General features: G+C 42.7%; 1 protein-coding gene and 1 non-coding gene across 13 annotated transcripts in view; both read right to left on the reverse strand.

Moving 5' to 3' along the window:
- The window catches only part of Disp1 (dispatched RND transporter family member 1), a 145,504-nt gene that overhangs the window by 29,781 nt on the left and 92,739 nt on the right, over positions 1-22,984 (reverse strand). For all 12 annotated transcript variants that reach the window (XM_060364857.1, XM_060364863.1, XM_060364860.1 and 9 more), the window contains one exon: positions 19,760-20,282. In XM_060364857.1, the coding sequence (XP_060220840.1) occupies positions 19,760-20,265 (506 nt within the window). In that variant the 5' untranslated portion in view covers positions 20,266-20,282. The remainder of the gene's footprint in view (positions 1-19,759; positions 20,283-22,984) is intronic.
- Positions 1,754-1,897, reverse strand: LOC132646590 (small nucleolar RNA SNORA48). Its single transcript, XR_009584853.1, has one exon. It is a non-coding gene; the product is annotated as a small nucleolar RNA SNORA48 (small nucleolar RNA).

The following is a 22,984-nucleotide window of genomic DNA, read 5'->3' on the forward strand; positions in this document are numbered from 1 at the left end:
TCCACAGAAATTCCTCACTTACACTTATAAGATCAGTAAGTAGTAAAACTCATTTTCCTTATGTTTTACATTTTAAAAACTTTTTATTGATTCTTTGTGAGTTTCACATCACGCACCCCACTCATCTCCTCATATCTGCCCTTCATGCTTGTAACCTCCCCCAAAATAAAACACACACACAAACCCAAAATAAAACACACACACACACACACACACACACACACACACACAGAGAGAGAGAGAGAGAGAGAGAGAGAGAGAGAGGAAAATAAAAAAACAAAGCATAGAAAACATCTCATTGTGGAACTGTAGTGCGTCTCAGCGTGTCCCATCTTAGATCCCTCTGCCTACACATCTTCACTTGCAAATGTTAACTGCAATGAGTCATTGGTCTAGATCGAAATCTCTGGCTTCTGTGGCACCATCAGTATTGAATTCTCACCAGGACTCCTCCCAGTTATCCTGCTGTTGCCCTGTGTCATGGAGATCCTGCAGCTTTGGATCAGCAGGACTGGCCCTTTCATGCATCCCAACCATTTGCAGATGGTATAGATTTGGGGATGAAATAACTCAGGGCTTGGATCTTGGCCTGGTGGTAGCTGAGCTGGTCAGCACTCTGGCTCTCCCTTACCCAAACCACCAAGATGAGCTCTCCAGTACTTCGCTGATAGGCCACCCCATGCTACCATCCGCAGGAGGCAGGGGTAACTCTCTTGCCTCATGCCCTTGGGGCCAGCTCACCCACACCATGCCTCCAGAACCTGCTCCACTGTGCTGTCCAGTTATGCCACAGGGCCTGCTCTCCCAAGTGCTGCAGCCTGTGAGGGGCAGGGCCAGCTGTCCCACTCTCCCACCCTCAGGGATAGTTCACCATGCCTTCACCATCAGGGCCACCTCCACTGTGTTGCCCAGATGAGGGACAGGGCCCACTCTCCTGAGTGCTCCAGCCAGTGAGGGGCAGGGACAGCTCACCTGCTCTCTTGACTTTGGGGGCTTAGCTCTCCTGACGACCTCAGATGGAAAGGGGCAAGGAAGCAGAAAGAATCTCAGCCCTCCTACCCCCAGGCCACCTCATGGCGGAGGGAGTCAGCCTTTGCTGTGCTGTCCAGGTGAGACACAAGGGCCGCTCTCCTGAGTGCTGCCACTGGTGAGAGATGGGGCCAGCTATACAGAGAACCACGGCCAGTGAGGGGTGGGGCCAGTTCTGCACAGTTCTGGACATCCATGTGGTCCCTGGTGGCTGTCCCACCAGGGACTGTCCTCATGTTCTTTAGTTATAATATGAGCTACAGATGGACATCAACACTGACCCCTGCCACTGCATAGCCATGAACCCAGACATGGACCTCAGCAGCAGCTCAGGCTGGGACCTCACCAGCAACTCAGGCTGGGACCTCACCATGGCCCCAGGTGGCCGAGCTAGCCTTTCACATTAGACTTCTCCTCCCTTGAGTCTCCAGTTTCACCCCTCTTCATAATGCTCAAGCTGCTCCACTTCTCTTTCTCTCCCATCTGTCGACCACATACCCGCACATTGTAGTGGTTTCTGTTGCAGGATGGCCAAATGGTTGATGGGCACTGGGTGATATCATTAGTCCATGCTACCAGGTAGCAAGTGGGTATCTACAGCCTTGGATATACTGTAAACCGGAAGGCAGGTCTGTAGGCATCTTGCCCTGCCCATACCATGAGGCATGACAGAACGCAGGTCTCTGTTTTCCTCCTCCCACAATGCACTGGCTGGATTAGATTTTTATTTGTCCTAGGCATAAGACAGCTTTGGCCACTAAGCCAGGCACCAAGCTAGGATGAACAAAAGACTGCTATCTGTTCCGCCCCTGACAGATAGAAGAACATCATCACCAACAAGGTGTCTCTTTACCCACTGCCAGGGGTACATTTTACATTTTATGTAAAACATTAAATTTATGGGGGTTGTGGTACAGTTTAGTCACAGAGCACTTTCTCTGCCATATATGAGGCTCTAGGTCCATTTCCAGCACATTTCATGCCCATCCAACCCTGCCCCCATAATCAACTCAATGACTGTCAAGACCCATATCTAAACAAAGGTCAAAGCAAAACTCTTTAACAGTTTTGATAACAATAACACTGACCCAGAAAGAAACTCTTCCCTATACAAGTCCAATTAACAAGGGAAATAAAAATCAACTGAGCTAAAGAGAATTCGACCAATGAGAATGTTGTATCAGTGAGAAAGCCCGCCCTGTGCTGAGACACATGTCCTCAAGCTGCAGTAATGTCATTGACTTTGCCAGTTGGGCAGCCAAACTAAATGGTTTCATTTTATATTTTGTGGTGTCGGGTATTGAACCCACGACCTTGTATATGCTCAGCATGCACCACTGGGTTCCAACCTCTAAAATTATAAGTTCATTGCATTTTTTTCTCCCCTAGACAAGGTGTCATGTAAGCTGAGTCTGGCCTCAAATTCCCTCTGCAGTCAAGGCTGGCCTTCAGCTCTGGATCCTCCTGCCTCTGCCTCTCAAGTGGTGGTATCCCAGGCATGAACCAGACTCAGCTTTATTTGTGGTTCCAAAACCACTTACATAAAATAGCAAAAGCCAAGTAATGATGCCACAATGGTTAGGAGCATACTGTAAGGATAATGTTTTTTAATAAAAAGATCACAATGAGAAGTCAGAAGACCTGTTTCCAACTGGGCTTTAACCTCTCTGGCTCCAATTTCCTCATTTGTAAACTAAAGAGTTGGATTAAATTGTTTCCAAGGTTCTTTCCTGCTGTGAAATTCTATTACATTCTGCTCTGGAATTTCAGCCAGTTCAAATCACTATATCTTCTGTCTCCTGGGAAGTATTTCAACTCTGCCTGCATAAAAGCTGCTGAAGTAACCACCTCAAACCAAACTTCTATGTTAAACATTTCATGTACATGTCAAGAGAAACCCCTCAGGCTTAAAATTTTAAGTATCTAAAGTAAAGATTTAATGGGGAAACAAAGTTGATTGAAAAAAAGTTCAAAACTGATAGGAGAGCAGAGGCCCCAGGTGCTAAGTTCAGATGAGCTCAGAAACTGCTGAGCGAGGGATGTATAGCACAGATGGAAGCTGGCAAGCGAGGGGTGCCTAACACATCTGTGCTGTGCTGGAACTAGAAACACTATGGGAAACAATGCCAGGTTATTAAAATACTGGTGAGGAGCGATTGGCAATCATCTGGCTTGCCACCTCATGAACTTTACTACAATGGCAAAAAATCAGAGTGCTTTAAGTTGAAAGGGCTATTTTAAATTCCAAAAGCATTTGTTCTGAGTTTCCCATCTAATGTCAGAAAGACCAAATATAACCTTTTCCTTCTTTGAATTCTAAAGATGAATTTTTGATAGGCTTTTTACTAAGTGTTTTGTTGGTTTAAAATATGAGCTTTGACCCACTGGTGGGAGCTCGCTGCCTCCAGTCTGCACAAGGCCCAGGCTGGGGTTCAGTCCCCAGAACCTGAAAAGAAAATAGACACTTGAATTTCTAAGGGAGGTGAAAAGCTTTCACTCAAAGGTGTTTTCTTTTTGAATGCTGTTTTGTTGTTTGATTATAAAACACATACATTCATTTTCTTAAGTCTGAAAAAAGAACACTGATAAAAGGAACAGGACATTCATCCATACTCTCACAGATAAAGCCTGTGACTTCCCCTTGTGCCTGGTTCAGACACTGCACATGTGTGTGACCCAGGCCACAAAGCAGGCATACCATGGTAGCACTCTGGGTTATTATTTTTCATATACTTCAATTCTTCTGAGAAGTAGTTGTATTAGATTTGCTATAATTTATTCCTATCATATTACTTCTCTCTTAATTTACAAATTTTCTCCTTATTTAAAGAAATCTAAAGTTGCTGGGTAGTGGCACACACCTTTAATCCCAGAACTTGGGAGGCAGAGGCAAGCAGATCTCTGAGTTTTGGGGCAGCCTGGTCTACAGAGTGAATTCCAAGACAGCCAGGGCTACACAGAGAAACCATGTCTCAAAGAAACAAAACAAAACAAAACAAAAACAGAAAAGGAATCTCAAGTTAATGCTATGATATATTACAACTCTGGCAAATACTTTTCTTAGTTAATGATATGTGCATTAATTATTTTTTAAATTCTGTGTGTGTGTGTGTGTGTGTGTGTGTGTGTGTGTCTGTGTGCCTGCAGGAATCAAGTTTTCTACTTCTATCATGTGGGTTCTGATTTAACTCAGGTTGTCAGGTTTGGAAGCAAGTGTCTTTACCCCATTGAGTCATCTTGGCTGCCTCATACTTTTTAACATGATTTCTCTGACACACATTTAAGTCCTTTCAATAGTTATAATTTTCTTCATAATTTCTGTGAGTGCTTCCATAGTCGTAATTAAATTTTTTATTTTTATATTAGTTACAGTTTATTAACTTTGTATCCCAGCTGTAGCCCCCTCTCTCATCTCCTCCCTGCCCCTCTCTAAGTCCACTGATAGGGGAGGTGCTCCTCACCTTCCCTCGGACCCTAGTTTATCAGGTCTCTTCAGGACTGCCTGCAATGTCCTCCTCTGTGGTCTAGCAAGGCTGCTCCTCCCTTCGGGGGTTAAGGGAAGGTCAAAGAGCCAGCCATTGAGTTCATGTCAGAAACAGTCCCTGTTCCCCTTAGTAGGGAACCCACTTGGATACTGAGCTGCCATGGGCTACATCTGAGCAGGGGTTCTAGGTTATATCTATGTATGGTCCTTGGTTGGAGAAACAGTCCCAGAAAAGTCCCCTGTGCCCAGAGCCTATTCAATTCTTATCTTCAGTAGTGCCTTATGTTAAGGGAGAAGAGTAAGATCCACAAGCACTTCCACAAAAGCACAGAAGAATAACATTTTGTGGCATACCCATGGGCCCAGGAGACAGATATTTCAGGGTCTGGCTGAGTCCTCCCAGTCTAATGCCAAACAGTACAAGTTTTTCACTTCAGCTCAGTCACCAGTGGAAACACATGCGCGCTGAGGCTGGCATTTCCAGGTTATAACAGGAGCCATAGAAGTCTTGATGTACTTGGTATCTGTTTTGTTAGCCAGATTTGAGGAAACTAGACTTAAACCCCAATTCCCTTTAAAAATTACAGTGTTACTCTTACATCTGTAATTTGAAAATAATTTCAATTAATTTCAGAAAATAATTTCAGACCAAAAGAGACTATTAAACGGGCCATTAGCCCGTCAGAGGGACTTGAGTTCTTCACGGCACATGGATGCTAAATCACAACCCTGAACAAAGATCCTGAAGGAACTGTCAAAAGCCTCTGGGCTTGCCCCCCTAACAGGACTGCAGGAACTCCCACATGCTTTCCTCATGAACAGACATTTCCTACAAAGGAAACCCATGCAGGATTCCCAGTCAACAGAGAGTGCTAAGTTTTCCCAGACCCAAGTTACAGAATGAGGTATAAGAGGAAAAAAAAAAGCTTATGACTCTGGACTCCAAGGATTTCTTTTGTCATAAATGTTCAAATCACCCTCCCATGCCTTCTTCCTGACCCTTAATCTGACTCTTGCATCTGGAAAGTTTAAATCTTTCTCCAGTCTTGGTGTACTTGTCTCCTCTCGTCTCAGACAGAGATGGGAAGATGTATGACGACCTTCCCTGAGGAGGGCTGCGAAGGACAGCCTTTTATTTTCTCAGCAGTAGTAAATCATTTTTTGTCATCCTTTCTCCACCCTAAAATTCCAACTCACTAAGCACTTGCTGAGCAACTTAAAAAAAAAAATCAGGAGACATAGTTTCTGCTCTCAAGGACTAAATAGGAGGATAGGCTTGCGGAGATGCAAGTAGGGACAGGAGGCAAGAAATTCGTTAATATGCTCATGTCACAAACTATTTTCCCACCCTGTGAGATTCTAAGATCGAGATGCTGATCATTTCACCATCTTGAAGTCAGGGGGAAATACAAGCAGCAAGGTGGAAACCAGAGTAGACTGCTCTTACCAGGGAGGCTGCTAGGAGCAGCTGAGGTGGCTGAAAAGGGCCTCTCCACCAGCCTCAGTTCTCTGTCTGACCCCTGTGAATACTGCCCAGTACTGGCCTTTCCATTGTCTGGGGAAAGGCCAAGAGGGTGAAAAAAGCTTTAGGATGTAGCTGGAACTCTTCCGAATCCTCATGTTGTACTTTTACCATCCCGTTGGAGTCTTCAAAAGCACAGACTTCATGTTCAGTCAGATGGATGTTTTCACATGCACACACCTACGCAGCCACTGTCCATGCCACATGACATGTTAGCACCCAAAAGCTCCCTGTGCCTCTTCCTAATCAAGATCGCACTTTGTCCCCAGAGAGGCAGCTTGCAGCATTTGACCATGTGGACTAGGTTGCTTACTGTATTGTCTTTTATTAAGAGAAAGATAAACTTTTAAATAGAATTTTAAAGCCTAGCTTTTCTCTTACAGTTTTAAGAAATATCTAGTCTGATGACTTACAAGTTGTAGATCTTAGACCTGCCGAGCAATAAAGTTCACCTCACACATAGAGAATGCACTTTTATCACTAGCACTCAAAACCCACTGTGTGCCCCACATCAACTAAGGCATTTAAGCCTAACATGCGCGTGAGAACGCAGGCTGCAGAATCAGATAGGATTCTTCCTCAGGGTCTGGATGAGGCGGTGGTGCCAGTATACTGTTTCCATGACCCGAACATTACTGCAGCAGTCTAAGGCATGCTACCTGTGCTCTCAGTTACTCTGTGATCAGTGTGATTTCAGTTTTGTGACCTCAAGAAGGAACATGCATGGTGCCTAAAAGATAATTAGATATGATAACTAGTTCTTATACTACTGCTGGAACTGTGAAAGTTATAGCAAAAATTCTTTAATATGTATGTAATATACAACTGTGATTAGGAGAAAGGATTCTTTAGCATTTATCTGTTTATCTGTTGGGTATCTTTTAAAAATCATGACGTTTATTTGTTACAAATTTAAAGTGCTTCTCCAGGTTATGGAGATAACCTGGAACCCCTGCACAGATGTAGCCCATGGCAGTTCAATGTCCAAGTGGGTTCCATAGTAATGGTAACAGGGACTGTCTCTGACATGAACTGATTGGCCTGCTCTTTGATCACCTCCCCCCTGATGGGAGAGCCTTACCAGGCCACAGAAGAAGACAATGAAGCCACACCTGATGAGACTTGATAGACTACAATCAGGAGGAAGGAGAGGAAGACCTCCCCTATCAGTGGACTTGGGGAGGGGCATGCGTGCAGAGGGTGGAGGAAGGGAGGGATTGGGATGGGAGGAGGGAGGGAACCACAGGGGGGATACAAAGTGAATAAAGTGTAATTAATAAAGAAAAAAAAACCTTAAAACCTTAAAAAAAAAAAAAGAAAGGCTATTTTAATTATAAAATCACAAATTAAATAAAAGAAACCATAGAATAACTGGAATGCTGTGTAGTCTAAGTCACAATGCTGATATATTCTCAGTAGGTTCTGTGACCATACATAGTCAAGGGCATTTAATGTAAAAATCTATTTACACCTGGTTATTTTTACCTAAAACCTATGGTGAGTAGAAGATATCCATAATTTCAAAATGCTCACCTCTTCTTATTTTGAAACCCTGCTAGCATAATTTCAATGTCTCAAGCACTTCTGCAATAATTTAATTTTTAGAGCACTTCATAATAATGAAAATTGCTTTTCTTTATATAATGTTAAACAAAATGTCTTAGGTTAATTTTTAGTGGGTATAAATAAAATACTTAATTTCTAAACAATGTGATCGGAAAATCTTAACACAACACCAAATTGACCTCTTTTAATATCTATCTAGCCCCAGTTTATGATGGGTCTTCAGTGGTCAGGGTCTGCACTTTAAACACAGACTTAGATTCTCTCTATAGCTGACAGGAATGTGCCAATGTACAGCAGAAAATGAAGCACGTGTTTCTGCTGAAGGGTCTGTGAGTGTCTCAACAGGACGTGAATGAGTCCTGCTGCGAGATGGCTTTCTCTTTCACGTGTTTACAGCTCACTTGAGAATCAGTGGTTACTGATTGGCGAAGGTGGAGGGGGGCTCACCCCTCCAATTTAGCTATTACTTAATTGGCAATTTATCTCTAAAGCCATTAAGAATAGCCGAGAAGATGTGCTCAAAGGCTACAGCAAGTGAGGCAAAAATACAGCGAGCATACAAATATCGGATCCCCATGACAACACGGCCAAAAATGAACACCTGAAACTCCAAGACGTCCATCTACTGGAGACAAGGCAGAAAAAATTGAGTGGATTTGCTTAATAGCTGTCAATTACAAACCAGTCCTGGCAATTTATGAAGGTACTGTTATGAGATGTTCCAAAGAAGAGGTATTTGTGCATAAGGACAAGATGTCCGGCTGATCTACAAGGGCACAACCCACACCCAAATTTGTATGAGCTGGGTGACCTACACTGGCTCAAACCAATCCTCCCAAATTACACAAGTCAGATGCATGGAACAGCCTCAGTGCAACTTGGAGTCAAAAGAAACTCTCTTGGGCTGAGCAGGTGAATAATAAGTTTTGGGGCCAAGCCTGAAAACTCCATTTGATCCCTAGGACCCATAAAGTAAAAGAAGAAAATGGACTCCCACTAATTGCCCTCCACATTTATTGTGATGCACACACACTCACATGTGCATACACACACACACACCAAGCAAACAAGCAAAACTTTCTCTTATTAGTTAAGTTTGGTCCCAAGTAGCAAGCAAGGAATGAACTGTTTTGGTCAACAAGAAAGGAATCCTCCATACAAAGCACAGAGGCTCTGAGGTATAACTTTCTCATATGCTATTAGCAAAGTCTTTATCCTTAAGGCAATCTAAGGCCTGGCTTAGCTCTGAAAGGTGGCTGTTCTACAGTTAAGTGAAAGATGATAGAAGGAAGCCATGGGGTATTCCTTTTCAAACACATTGATCTCTACACTTATCACAGGGATGGTGGAAGGCATTATGATCAAAACACCACAGGATCCTGCTCCAGGACAATGTACACCCACCCAACAAGAATTAGGAATGTCTACTTACCACCAACGGGAAAGAACTTTTTAAAAAACAATAGAACTCTAAAGCTGATTAATTTAGTTTTAAAGATAGTAGCTTTGACATTCGTTTTCAGCACACTCAAGTTAAATACATATAAATTAGTTGGAGGTTATGAAGCAAACAACCCATGCAAAGTTACACTAAATTATAAAGTACTTACCCTTAAACCCAAGCCTTTCCTTGCCAGACTGTTGCTGTGACTATGCAAAACACACTTAATCAGCACATAATAGTTTTCTTAATATGACATGAATAATAATCATTAATAAGAGACCCAAGAAAAGGCTGTAAGAAAGCCAAAAAGGCCTTGTAAAACTTAAATAACTGCTGAGTGTGGAATGCAGAATGAAGCCTATAGTCCTCAAACCAGAACACTCACTACTCACTAGCTGCTCACTAGGAATTTTCAGCGGGCAAAACTCAACACAACTGGAACTCAATGTGGAGTCTAACCATTAGAGAGAAGCCCTGTAATGATGAAATGGCACATTTAAATAAATCTTTCCTGAGTACTCCTTCATAATGAAGCAGTTTTAACTTCTGGTATCCTGACAGCAAATCAGTGCAGGCAGCAGAAAACCAATGCCCACACTGATGCCTAGGGACCCAGACTACTGAGAACATGCTATAACTAAGACATCCCTTCTTGCTGTAGCTCCCCACAGCGTGCACAGCAGACGTCGGTAGTCAGTTTCTGATTAGACTTGTCTCCTGGCAGGAACTCCTCTGCCGGAGGAGCCTGTTCTCAGGCTGGCTCTCCCTGAGCCACAGGTCCCCTCCCCATCCTTGCCCTAGAACAGCGTTCAGAAACGAAATAGGGAAGTTGTCTAGAAGTTGGGAGTGGTGGCCTGCACACCCACCTTTGTCTTTTCTCCTCACTAATGATGCTATGGTTGGATGGTCTTTATCCTTTGCTTGTTAAAATTATAACATTTTTATGTGTAAGTGTTTTGCTTACATGTATGTGTATGCACTGTGTGTGCGGTTTGTGCCTTTGGAGGCCAGAAAAGTGCGCAGGATCCTCTGGAACTGGAGTTACACGTAGTTGTGAGACAGCTTGTGTGTCCTGGGAATTGAACTGAGGTCCTCTGGTCCACCGAGTATAATCCCAAAGACAGGTAAGGTCTTTACACTTTCTCCCACTGTCTAGGAGGCAACTCACTGAATATAATAGACAGCAGGGCCTAATTCTCAATAGGAAAGTATCACACCATATCACTGAGCTCTCTGTACAAAGAGCCTGATTGGTACCCAATTACCTATTTAGTTCTTTAAGCAATTAAGCTTTGTATACCTACCAAATGCCAGGCACTTTGCTGGATCTTGAAGACAGAGAACAATACAAAAATGATTTTAAAAACTTAGAACAATATCAATCACAAGAATTAAAAGCAAATAATTACTGCATGCAATGTAGTCAGTGATAAATCTACATTGCTACGATGGTTATACAGAATTCAGAGTCCACTGTCAGTATTCCTTGACGAGCTGCAGTAGATGGTTCTTCAAAGTTGAACGTGATGAGCACCTTACAATAGAAGCCACAACTGGCCCATCTCCACAGGGAACCTGCTGGGTTGAATCCATACCTGACTCAGTTCCTACAGGTCTCTGCCACTCATATTCTGGGTACCTGTACAACTGTCCGTGTTTGAAAAGCCCCTTCCATTTCTTGTAAGACTTTCTCCAAACTGTCCTTTGGTCCTATCCCCGCCTTTAAGGCTCACGTACCCTCTAAGCCTTATTTCGTTCCATGAAGCGGTTGGTGATTTTTACCTACATCATTCCTGTTTAGAAGACCATAAGTTGTTTAATCACAGTTGACTAATTTAACTACATGAGGTGTTTTTAAAAATTTTAAGTTTGAGGTTGTTTATAAAAATTAAAAAAAAAAGTTTCAATTTTTTTTTTCCTTTTTAATAGATAGGGTTTCTCTGGGTAGCTATGGCTGTCCTGGACTCGCTTTGTAGAGTAGGCTGGCCTTGAACTCACATCGATCTGCCTGCCTCTTGCTTCCCTGACTGCTGGGATTAAAGCCACATGCCACCACACCTGGTTCTCAAGAAATCTTTTAATTCTTTCACCCAGTATATATTTATTGAGCCCCAAATATGCCTCTGGCACTAAGCTATACTTCAAACTCACATAGGCCAAGCAACCAGCTGAAAATATGGTCTGTGTTAAAAATATAAAAATGTACAGCTAATTTTACTGACAAGAGTAACAGTATAGCAATCAAAATTCTTCTGTAAACATTACATTTTAGAAATTATTTTCAATTCCACCTAGCAACACACCTACGTTTGGGAAGAAGGAGCAACCATAGCAGCTGTCTCTCTCTTGCAATCTGAGAAGTAACCAATCCTTAACGATGCCTTTTTATTAAGCCTCACTGTTTGCCAACTATCGTACAATCTTTCAAAAATTTAATCAAACAGTAACAAAAAACTCTGAGAAAGCATAAGCCATACCTCTGCCCCACTTTACTCTTTACCTAGCAAGCAACTAGCAGTGACATGGAAAAAAAACAGTGTATCTGCTTCATTTCCAAGAGCTAACTTAATTTTATGAAATAAAACTGATCTTGTTTCTTAATATTTATCATTAAGTCAAAGTCTCACCACGGCTCATATTCTGAAATACATTACACACTGTACAATGCATTCCACAGGGCAAAACTCTATAAAATATGCTCATTTATAATATAAAGAACTCTAAAAGGGCTCCCCTAATAAAATAAGCCCTTGCTCAACCTGGCTGCCAAACTGACTGACTTTGGCGGGCAAGCTTGGAACATTTTACATATTACAAACACTATCCCTTTTTAAACAGTTAATTTGACTATGTTAAAGAATATAAAAATAAACCCTGGTTTTGGTAAAATTCAAGATGAAGTCTTACCAGACTTTTAACATAATCTTGTAACTATCATAATCAGATTATGTAATTGGCAGAAAGGTTCCGAGTCTCTGGGCTGGGAACTCTCTTTCTCAAAAAAGCAAACTAGTGTCCCTCTTTTTTTCCTATGTGGATGGAGAAAAGTGTATTTTATATTTAAGAAAGTGCCGGAATCCTTATGGAAGAAGAGGGAGATAGAAAGACCTGGAGGGACAGGAACTCCACAAGGAGAATAACAGAGCCAAAAATACCTGGGCCAAGGGGGTCCTGCAGAGACCAATACTCCAACTAAGGACTATGCTTGAGGAGGACCCCCTGTTCAAAGGAAGCTCAGTTTCCAAGGGATACAGAGGCTGTCTGTGATATGAACTCAGTGGCCCACTCTTTGGTCACCTCCCCCTGGGGGGTGCAGCCTTACCAGGCCACAGAGGAAGATGATGCAGCCAGCCTTGATGAGACCTGATAAGCTAGGGTCCTACTCTATCAGGGGACTAGGGAAAGGGCATAAGGGGAGAAGAGGGAGGGTTGGTGGCACTAGAAGGAGATGAGGAAGGGGATACAAAGTAAATAAATTATAATAAATGTATATACAAATAAAATTAAATTTAAAAAAGAATGAAAGAAATGGGGTGTTCCATGTCTTTACTTAAGGTAGGGTACAGAGTGGCAGCATTTCTCAAACACTACTAACAGAAGGAAGCACAGACAACAAGAAACAGCAACAGGACAAGTATTAAACAGAACAAAACTAGAAAAGAGAAGAGAGGGTGAAATTTGGTACTAGGCCCTATACCAAGTGTCCCTCAGCTGTTATCTTCACAGGACTGGGAACTAAGGTGGAGAGATTAAGTATCTGCTAAGACCACAAAGCTAGCAGACGGCACAGTCAGGCTCCAAACACTGAATGTCTTCCCAAGCCTAGGTTTTTTCCCCTCACGGAGTGCAGCAGGGAAAGCAGAGGGGCTGAGCAAGGGAATCGCCATCAGGTAGCACCAGCTGTTTCTACGGCTATCTATAGTTGTCTGCTCCAGACAACTGTGCTTGTCATCATATCTGACCTGAAAACTCAGACAACTACAAATGACGTGAGCTGGTGCTTCCAGTTTCAGAGCGACTGCAATGATGACATGCAGTGGCTTTTGTGGGATCAGTGATCTTCAGAATTTGAAGAGTATTGTTTATGTGTTAAACAGTTTTTCCTCATGAGATTTTTTGAAGAACATTTTTATCATTCCTATGTTATATACTAAACAAAATAAAACCAATATAACTCCAATTAAATTGTCAAAAAGGGGTTGTCTTTCAAATGTAACTGTTTTTATGCCAGGGGCATTGTTCAGGTGGTAAACTAATTGCTGTACAAACATGAGGACCCAAGTTCAATGCTTAACATGCATGTGAGAAGCCAAGTGCTCTGGTACGCTGCTATGAACCCAGGGCCGGTGTGTGCTGGCCAGTACCCTCTAGGCTTAGTAAGAGAGACTCTGTCTCAAAACAAAACAAAACAAAACTGCAAAGACTGAGGAGGATGTGTGATATGACTCCTGGTGTTGTATCCCCCCCCACACACACATGTAAATGGCTGTTATTCTGTGTCATCTAAGTTCCATCTGCTGCCACAAATGAAAAAGGATCTCAATTCCTTTACAGAGCCAAGGAAGGCAGCCTGGTCCAGTAAGACTTTCTCCAATGATGGGAATGACCTTCATCTGTGCTGTCTGGCAGAGCCACTGCCATAAGGCTACAGACTGCTTACAATGTCACCAGTGTTCCTGGAGAATCAAATTTCAAGTTTTATTGGATCTAAGTGAATGACATAGGTCTAAAGACTGCATTTATTTCTTCTTGTAAAAGCTGCATGCCCAGGAATCCTAGAGATGTCACAGTTTACTTCAAGAAGTGAGGACAGATAACTCTTTCATGGTACTTTTTTAATGGTATGAAAGGATAAGGGATATGAATTTGCAGAAGTTTCCATATTATATTAACCCGACTTGTACCTCTGTAATAACACTGTTGCTTAACTTCTGTGCTCAAGTAATATAACAAATACTCAGGAGGAAAACAACCTACCTGTGGCCAGCTCTGGCATCTAGGAGTCTTACCCAATGCACATCACTCTTTGAATCTGGGAACTAGGCTTACAGCTCTCACCCATCTCCAGCACCTAATAGAACCCCTCAGTATGTATTGTGAAGAGGCAACCTTTGGGATTCTCCACCCAGCATCTTGGAGAAGCATTTGGATTGACTTTGGATGTCAGGGAAAAGCCAAGACTCTAAGGTCTGTGTCAGTGCCCATATTGACAAAGTGTGCAGAACAACTTTTGCTCATATTTCTTGGCTAAATTGAATACTTTATACTAGTATTCACCAGTATACTAAGGGCAGACAGGCGGGTGGGCACTGCAGACTGGGTCAGAGCTATGATGTTACCTTGAGATGTTACACTATACTTTATTCAAAAGTATGTGTTAAAGGGGAGGAACTTATCATAGAAACAGATGCATTTGGCAGGTACCCCAAAATATCACAGGTTCAACATGAGAATGAGCCTATGGCATGGCCAGGTATAGATTGCTGTGTTACAATCAAGAACCCTTCCCTGCAACAGCAAATTAAAAAATAAGAAACTGACATTAGGACAATTGGCTGCTATTTTTTTGGGTGTAAAACTCCTTATTACCTGTACAATGACATTATGGCCCTTTCACTTTGATATGGCACAAATGACTAACTGGGAAGTTGTTTCAGCTGCTTAGGTGGAACATGACAGTGTCCTGTGAAGCATCTTCCAGCTTCCGGATGATAAACAGCATATCATTACCGTACAGGCTTCACACAGCTGGGCTCCATTTGAAGTATAAGATTGAGAAAATGCCACAAGACAATCTGAAACATCTCCTCTCTCCCAAAAATCCTCTTTTCTAGCCCTTCCTAAATACTTTTTTGGAAATTAAAAAATAGATTTAAACCTCAAACTTAAGCTCTTCTGAGTTCTGGGATTACAGACAAGCATATGCCGTGGCCTGCCCAGACCAATATGGTTTTATTCTTATTTTAATCTACTCTCCACATCCTCATCTCCTTTTAGTAGTACCTAGCCATCCTCCAAGGCTCACGCAAGTTTCATTCTTGGCCAAACCTAAACTTCATTCAACGTATTGACTGCCACCACCTCTGAGCTCCGGGAATTCTTTGCTCCCAGCAAAAGCGCCTTCTCCACAATGTTGTGCTCACTTTGCTTTGAACTTGTGACTGGATGAACAACTGGGTTTAGGACGTGGCTGACACAGGCTTTCTTCTGACAGGGAGAGACAATTTCCTGCCTTTCTTAATTCTTTCCTGTCCTCAACTAATCGGGCTAATTAATGGTTGAACAATGGAAATGAGGACAAGAATCTGCAAGTGACAAAGTCTGAAGCCTTCAAATAATACCTTTTAAGCTTTACATTCAGTGGTAAAGAATATTAAAACAAAATGTACTAATAATACTAAATGTAATTCTTGCAATAATTTTACAAATCATAAAATTAAGAGGTTTAAAAAAAAAGACACACAGGATTGACACAATACCCTTAGGAAGACCAGCCAAGGAGTGAATGAGACCCTGTGCTGTGGAAGGGGAAGATGGGAGAAGGTGAACAGCTTACAGTCGGTAGAAACGGGTGGGGATGGCGTTACCGCGGTCTGTTTGATTGGTCTCTGAAAACATTCTCATGGCATAAGCACTTATGAATAAATAAAAACATCAGAAATAAAACAAAGTGCACAGCAGGAAGGCCAGTGCGCAGCACAGACGCTAACAGCGCGGACAGTCAAGAGCACTTGGGAGGCCCCATCTCTGCACTGAGCCATAAGGCCGTCAACCTTTAAGGCACCCATTATGGAAATGTTAAGTCATGAACACACCTTACATGTTGAGTAATACTTCATGTATTGGAAAATGGCAGCATGCCACCACCGCAAAGAGATTGAGAAATCCAGCACCCAGAAGAGATCAGCCTCAAGGATAACCTTCTGAAAGAACAGGGTGGGGTAGTTGATAGAGACAGAGCAATGACATACAACATTCTCACTTTCCGAATTCTCTTACCCTGCTTAGACTCAGCCGAACTGCTCTTACATAGCAGGTCTCTCATTCACAGGGGCTTTGTGGACATTTTATTGGTTGGGGAAGAGGAGTCAGCACCTGGCTCAGTGCCTTGTCATTTCACAGCAGAATTCTACAAATAGATACTTGCTGGCCTGAGGTCTTTTGAGATAGGCCCTAGCAAGTACTCACAGAGGCCAGAAGTAGGTGCTGGATCCCCTGGAGCTAGAGTTGTAGGTAGCTATGAGGTTCTCAACACGGGTGCTGGAAACAGAACTCAGGTCCTCTGGAAGAGCAGCAAACACTCAGAACCACTGAGCCCTCTCTCCAACCCCTTACCTCACTCTTTCACTGTCACTGTTCTAGCACTCCACCCTGCTTTAACACCATGTGTCACCAAATCCAGGCCCCCGAACACCACAGGCTCTGTTGTTCATGCAGGACCCCTTTCCTATCTCCTCCCTCTCCATGACTGGCATTACCATCCACCCACCTCCTCAGAAAGTAAAACCAGCTTTGATTCTTCCAGAGTCCCATCTAACGACTCAGTGAATCCAGGAGAGTCTAATCCCTCTAGACTGACTTCTTTCAAGTCCCCATCTGCTATCCAGTGCTGCCCGCCTTCCTGCCACAGACCTGGCCAGATTCAATCTGCCCTCCACACCGAGAGGGAAGCACAAATCAGACTATGATCTTACCTAGGCTACTGCACCCAATGGATGGCTCGTCTCAAAACGTAACAAGTAAAATAACAAGAGTCAGCAAGGACGTAAAAAACTGAATTTTGTACACTGCGGTGGGGAATGTAAAATGGTACAACAATGATGAAAAAACAGTACGCGGGCTCTTCGCAAAGTTAAAAACACAATCACCATGGGCTCCTGAAATTCTACCTCCAGTGTGGGCATATAACCCAAACAATTGAAAGAGGGGTTCCAGGTACACCTATGCTTACAGCAGCATTATTCACACCAGTTGAAAGGCAGTGTCCATCAACGGATGGGTGTATACACCAAATGCAGCAAACACATATGCCACATGCTAAGACTTTGTTGAATCTTGGCAACACACTAAGTGAATGAAACCAGTCACAAATGGACAAACATAGTGTGATTTCACATATTTGAGGTACCTACAATACTCAAATTCATAGAGGGAGAAGGTAGAATGCTGACTATCAGGGGCTGGAGAGGAGAAAGGGATGTTTAGTGGATACAGAGTTTCAGATTGGGACTTGGGTGGCCACAATGCTTGTTCAATAATATTAATATATTTAATGCCACTTAACTAAACATTTACTTAAAAATGGCTACAGACAGACACACAAGTAACAACTCCTCAGAATAGAGCCTAGAAAGCCTTGGTTTGTAATTCTCTACAGGACTTAACCCCAGTTCACTTTCCTCTTACTATGATGCTCTCTTCCACTATAGTCTAGTGATGTTCACTTACGATGGAGTTGGGCTCATACTGTCTTGTAGCTCTTTACATAAACTGTTCCTGCTGTGTGTGAGACAGTGGCCTCTATTCTGTCTCCATTGGTGTGATTCATCTTTATCCCTGTGCATTCCTTCTTGGTAGAATTTATCACGATACTCTAGCTGTTTATTTAACTTAACTTCCTAGTATTTCAAGACATGATGAAGGCAGAAAACATATCTCATTGTGTTTAGAATGACATCTTCAAAGAGGACACATATAGTATCCAGTACATATTACTGTATATGTGTGTATATATATTTGTATATAGATACCTATACATATAAAGGCAAAAAACTGTGAGAATCATTCTTGAGGCAGAATAAGGTATACAACATGTACCCCATCCTCTGCGTAGGAAACCAGCTAGCTCTGCATCGCTCTGTGTAATTAAGATCTGGAAGAAACTCCACAGGGACAAGTCTAGGAACCCAGTGTCCTACACCATCTGCAGTAAGTTCAGCAGAGCTGTAGGATCCCCAGGGCCAACCACTGAAAACAGCGAGCTCAGCCACTTGCCATCAGTTTTAGTTTTAATGTTATTCCACTTAAAGTGCACACAGGACTTTCATTCCTTTTAAATTAGGTAATGAGCAAATGCTAAGTAAAATCCAGAAAATCTTGGCACAATCAGGTACACTGAAAGTACTGGTTACTGGCCCAGAGTTTTAATGCTTTAAGACTTATGAGACGGTGCACAGCTTCGACAGCTTCAGAACGTGTAACTAGCTATCTCACCTGCAACCATATATATATATAATTGATGACTTAATCATACAAATACTTATGAGTACATAACTTTAGAGCCTACGAGTTACAGAGCTTAGTTCAACACGGGAAGAGTCCAAACCTGATCATGCTGCCAGAGCTGTTAGAACAAGTCAGCTAAGACCGAGCTGTGGGGAATTCTATACTCTTCACATCTAATATGGAAATGTATGCCCAGCCCACAGAAGCACACTATGGAGACCCTTTTCCTCTCTCCCCACACTCTTTGCTCTTTTCTCACCTCTCTGAAGAATGAAGAATGAAGACTGGCCAGTCTTGACCATCTGCAACCCCTGAAAAGGTGGAGACTCTGCACATTGGAGCTGGCTCTTCACGGACGGGGAGCCTGCTGCACGTGCAGAATGGATCACTTGTCCACAGTGCGAACAAAGACAGTTACATACATCTTTAAGACGTTAGGCTGAGCAACACTTGCCAGACACAAAAGAATAAGTGCAGCATGACTGTGTGTGTAGGTAAGTCCAGGAGAAGGTCAACAGAACAGCCATGGTTTGTGCTGCAGAGACAGGCCAGGACTGAATGAGGAAGTTGTCAGGAGTGTTAGAAGTGCTGCACATCATAATGAGATGTGGGCACTAGTGTGGATCTCTGACAAACTGACCAAAGCGCACCTGAAGCTCTGTGTGTGTGCATGCGTGTACATAAAGTACATTGATTGTAAAGGGAATGCTGCTCTTTTTCTGGTTCCTCTAAAACTACACACCAATACTTCATATTTACAAAGTACTCAGTACTCCATAAAACATGCCATCACCGCTTACCTGTGGTGAATATGACAAGTACTTCTGAAACCACACATAAAAGAAAGCGGGCCGAGACATGCAGAAGGAAGGCAGATGGCAATGGCAGATCTTACGCCACTTGTAACCTACTGGATCTAAAAATGTCTTAAAGTTCCACATTGCACACTGATAGGCTCTGTCCACTATGGAGGATGTTACTCCTCTCTCACATCAATGTGCCGCACAATCACTCAAACCTATGAACAGAAATTGTGAGCAACATACAGAAGCACAAGGAAGCAAGGGAACTCCTTTTTGGTCACCTCACTACAAATACAACTCTTATGGGCAGAGAGAAAGGTTGATAGCTATAAAATTTTTTATTAAACACAAGGCCAGCTGGGACTCCTAGCCTGCCTCAATACATAAGGTGGAAAGCAATCAAGAAAGATGCCTGACATCAGCCTTGGGATATACACACAAATCCCCAGTCACATACATATATGTACATCACACACACATATACACATATACAGAAAGTCAATGGATAACACAAATGCATGGTATCAATTATATTTCAGTGAGCATCATACAATTCACAAAACTGTCTGAGTTTTATTTCCTGACCATTTTTACCCCCTCCTCCTTTTGGAGAAATAAACAGAAGCTGTCACGTTCATGTGAGATGCATTTAATGTTGAAGGCCAACAAGGATCCAGCATACTCACCTGATGATGGCCAGGTGCTGCTGTACAGGTTGATGTTGGAAATGGTCAGGCCACGGGTGATGAAGGCAGAAAGATGGCGAGGGCTGAAGGCAGTGCGCAGCCTGATAGACAGGCGAATGGTTTGGACACAGAGATGCAGAGTATTCGGAATGTGGCTGCATGCAACACGAGGCCAAAGCGGAGGATGCTGCAAGGCCAGCCTCGGGATGGCACTCTTGGTGACTGTTATGGCTGGTCACAGGGTGATGGTATGGACAAGGATGGCAGCACTGAGCTGACGTCTGAGGTGTTCTTTGGTTGTCTAAAGGCAGAAAGGATGACTTAACTGTGCCATTAAGTTGCAGGCATCCATTTGGACTTGCTTTTGTTCTCGGGGCTTCTCTGGGAGTGAGCTGCTGGGCTGTGGGGTCTCCATCGCTGGGGGTGAGGGGACTAGGGTTGATGGTACTGGCTGAGATGCTGCCATTGCTCAGAAGCACAGAATCACTTCCGCTGATCACAGCCATGCTCCAATTCCTTAGCCCTAGAAACGATAAAGACATAAAACCACTTGATTCTAAGTAGGCAGAAAAAAATATAAATAAGGAAGACATGTAAGACATCTCAGCACAGCTCTTGGTAAATGAGGGTCCCTGCAGGAGCTATGAGCAGGTGTTTGTGAGGGCCAGGCACTACAGAGCCACTTCACACCTTCCTCCGTCCTCACTGGCTACCTTCCCAACAGAAAGGGGATGACAACAACACCCTTCAACTTTTCCACTAGGGTGCTTGGGGCTTCTAATTTAGGAGTGATGAGCAAAATAAAGAGAGACACTGAAGGCAAACAGTGTATATGTTAAAATAAAATAAACAATATTAAGGCTGATTTGTGTCTTAGAAAAATCTAAACGATTTCAGATTTTTTTCCTCTAAGTCACTTGAATCCCAGAATAAGACCAAACCTATTGAAATAAAGATTAGTCAGCTAAAAATTCATACAACACAAATTTATAAGGCATAAAAGTTTTTTTTCTTTTAGGCACACTGTAAAAGTTGTTCATGAATTCACTTTTTATGTTGTATATAGTAGGTAACATTTGCATAACAAAAATGATATTGTGAATAGAATTTGCTTCACATTAAATTTTCTTAAAATTTTTTTTCCCCACCTTCTAGCAAAGGGCCCACATCTTCAACGTACAGGAATCCCTCACAGGCTGACAGTACCAGGAACACTTTGTTCAGTCAACATGTAACAGCAAAGCTAGACAACCTGACCCCACCCCCAACCCGAGCAACCTGAACCACCCAGCCCATTTGAGCAGTATACAGAGAAACAAGATCTGGGGATTTACAGTAAGAGTAGTCATCAAAAGCCACTGATCTCTTCCCCATATATGTAGACTCCTTTAGATGTCAAACCCTTTGATGTAGCTTCTAGAACAATCCCTCTCCAGTCTCTCCCCACCTTGTACATACACAAGCATAAGAGAAGTAACCTCTGTTCTGTCTGTGTGTGCACTACTTAACCGGGGTCACCCAGGTGCAAGAGCCCTGTCCACTTCCACCCACTGCATCCACTCAGCAGGGGCCGTAGTGGGTAGAAGCTATTGGTGGAACCTCCCATTGAGATATTGACCCACAGAATACTCAACACACTGATGCAAATTTACCATCATTAGTTTAATATTTATCTTTCAGATAAAACCTCTCACACCCATGCATAAACTCAGCTAAATAAACACCATAAAGAAATTAAGTATACACTAAAATTGTCTTTACAAATAGTTTTAGAAGAAAAATAAAATGTTCTAAACCTTGTACACATAAACTCAAGAGGTCTAAACATCTTGCCATCGCTTATCTAACTGGCCTGCCCATTGAGAGAAAGTTTGGTTATGGTGTATGAAGTAGCTTTCTCCTTCATAAAATCATTCTTGGATAAAAACACCCAGTCTAAGCACTCAGATAATATCCCCAACACAAAACAGTGTGAATTCAGTGAATCATCTCACTCACAGAAAGCGAGGCAGGTCGGACTACAGTGACTGGCCAGAGCTGAGTAGTCGGCCATCACCGAGGATGCCTGCCATCTCACTGATGGCCGCTGAAAGGCCTGTTGGGGAAGAACTTAGCCTCACGCTTACTGTTAAGAGAAAGAAAGATAGGGTGGCTGGGGATGCTCCCAAACCAGGAAAACATAAAGAGCACTTAAAGAAGCTTGGAATTTAAGTAGTTAACTGAAACTTAACACCTGCAACTGTAGTGTGGCAAGCAATCACTAGATGCCATCTTGTGCAAATGCACTAGACGCCTTCAATTCCCAGTGACCACCTGCTCACCAGGCTGAGAGCCTGCCCTCTAGGCCTCTGCACAGCTAACCCTAACAAAGGTGTCTGCTGAGCTTAATGATAGATGCACCAAGAGGACAGGAGGAAGGCAGTCTGGTTTTTAATCACACCAGCCTAATGAGACAGCATCTGAAATGGCCTATTTTTTCATATTTAATGCAATTAATCATACTGAATAGTCAACTTTGTTATCTACCTACCAGCAGAGCTATTGGGTGGGTTCTGCTAGGAAGCATCTAGAAACGGGCATCGAAAGAAACTTCTAAAGTAAACAGTTCTAACGTAAAACAGGCCCCAAGACAGCTTGACATCAACTTGTAATGCTCTCCAGAGTACCCTAAAAATGTCCCTACAGTTTCTGGTTTTCATCCAGTTTTCTTACTTCAAATTAGATCTCCTTGTCTTTAGGGTGGAAATGTTTGTTTTTCTTTATAACTGGAATGGCAGCAATCATTTTCCTTTACTCTTACTGTAATGCACCATCTGTTGCTCTAAGAGATAAAAATGTTTGTGTATGCCAATGGAGGCACTTGATTTTACCAAATAACTTTTTTCCCTCCTCACTGTGATAACCTGCAGCTTTACAAATGCTATTTAGGGGCAGGGCTGTAGTGGTGCATGCTTTTCTTCCCAGCCCTCGGGAGGCAGAGGCAGACAGATCTTTGTGAGTTCAAGGCCAGCCTGATCTACAGAGAGAGTTCCAGGACAGCCAGGGCTACACAGAGAAACCCTATCTCAAAAGCCAATAAAATAAAATGCTATTAGGAATGGAATCTGTTTTGTAACCTGGAGAGTTCTTGTAACAAAGCAGACACTAGTAGCTAATACAGAATAATGTGAACTCAGACTTCTGATGGCAGTTGGAAAAAAATGGCATGCACCTTCTCTGATTCAG

The sequence above is a fragment of the Meriones unguiculatus genome, chromosome 11 (assembly GCF_030254825.1).
Source record: "Meriones unguiculatus strain TT.TT164.6M chromosome 11, Bangor_MerUng_6.1, whole genome shotgun sequence".
NCBI lineage: Eukaryota > Metazoa > Chordata > Mammalia > Rodentia > Muridae > Meriones > Meriones unguiculatus.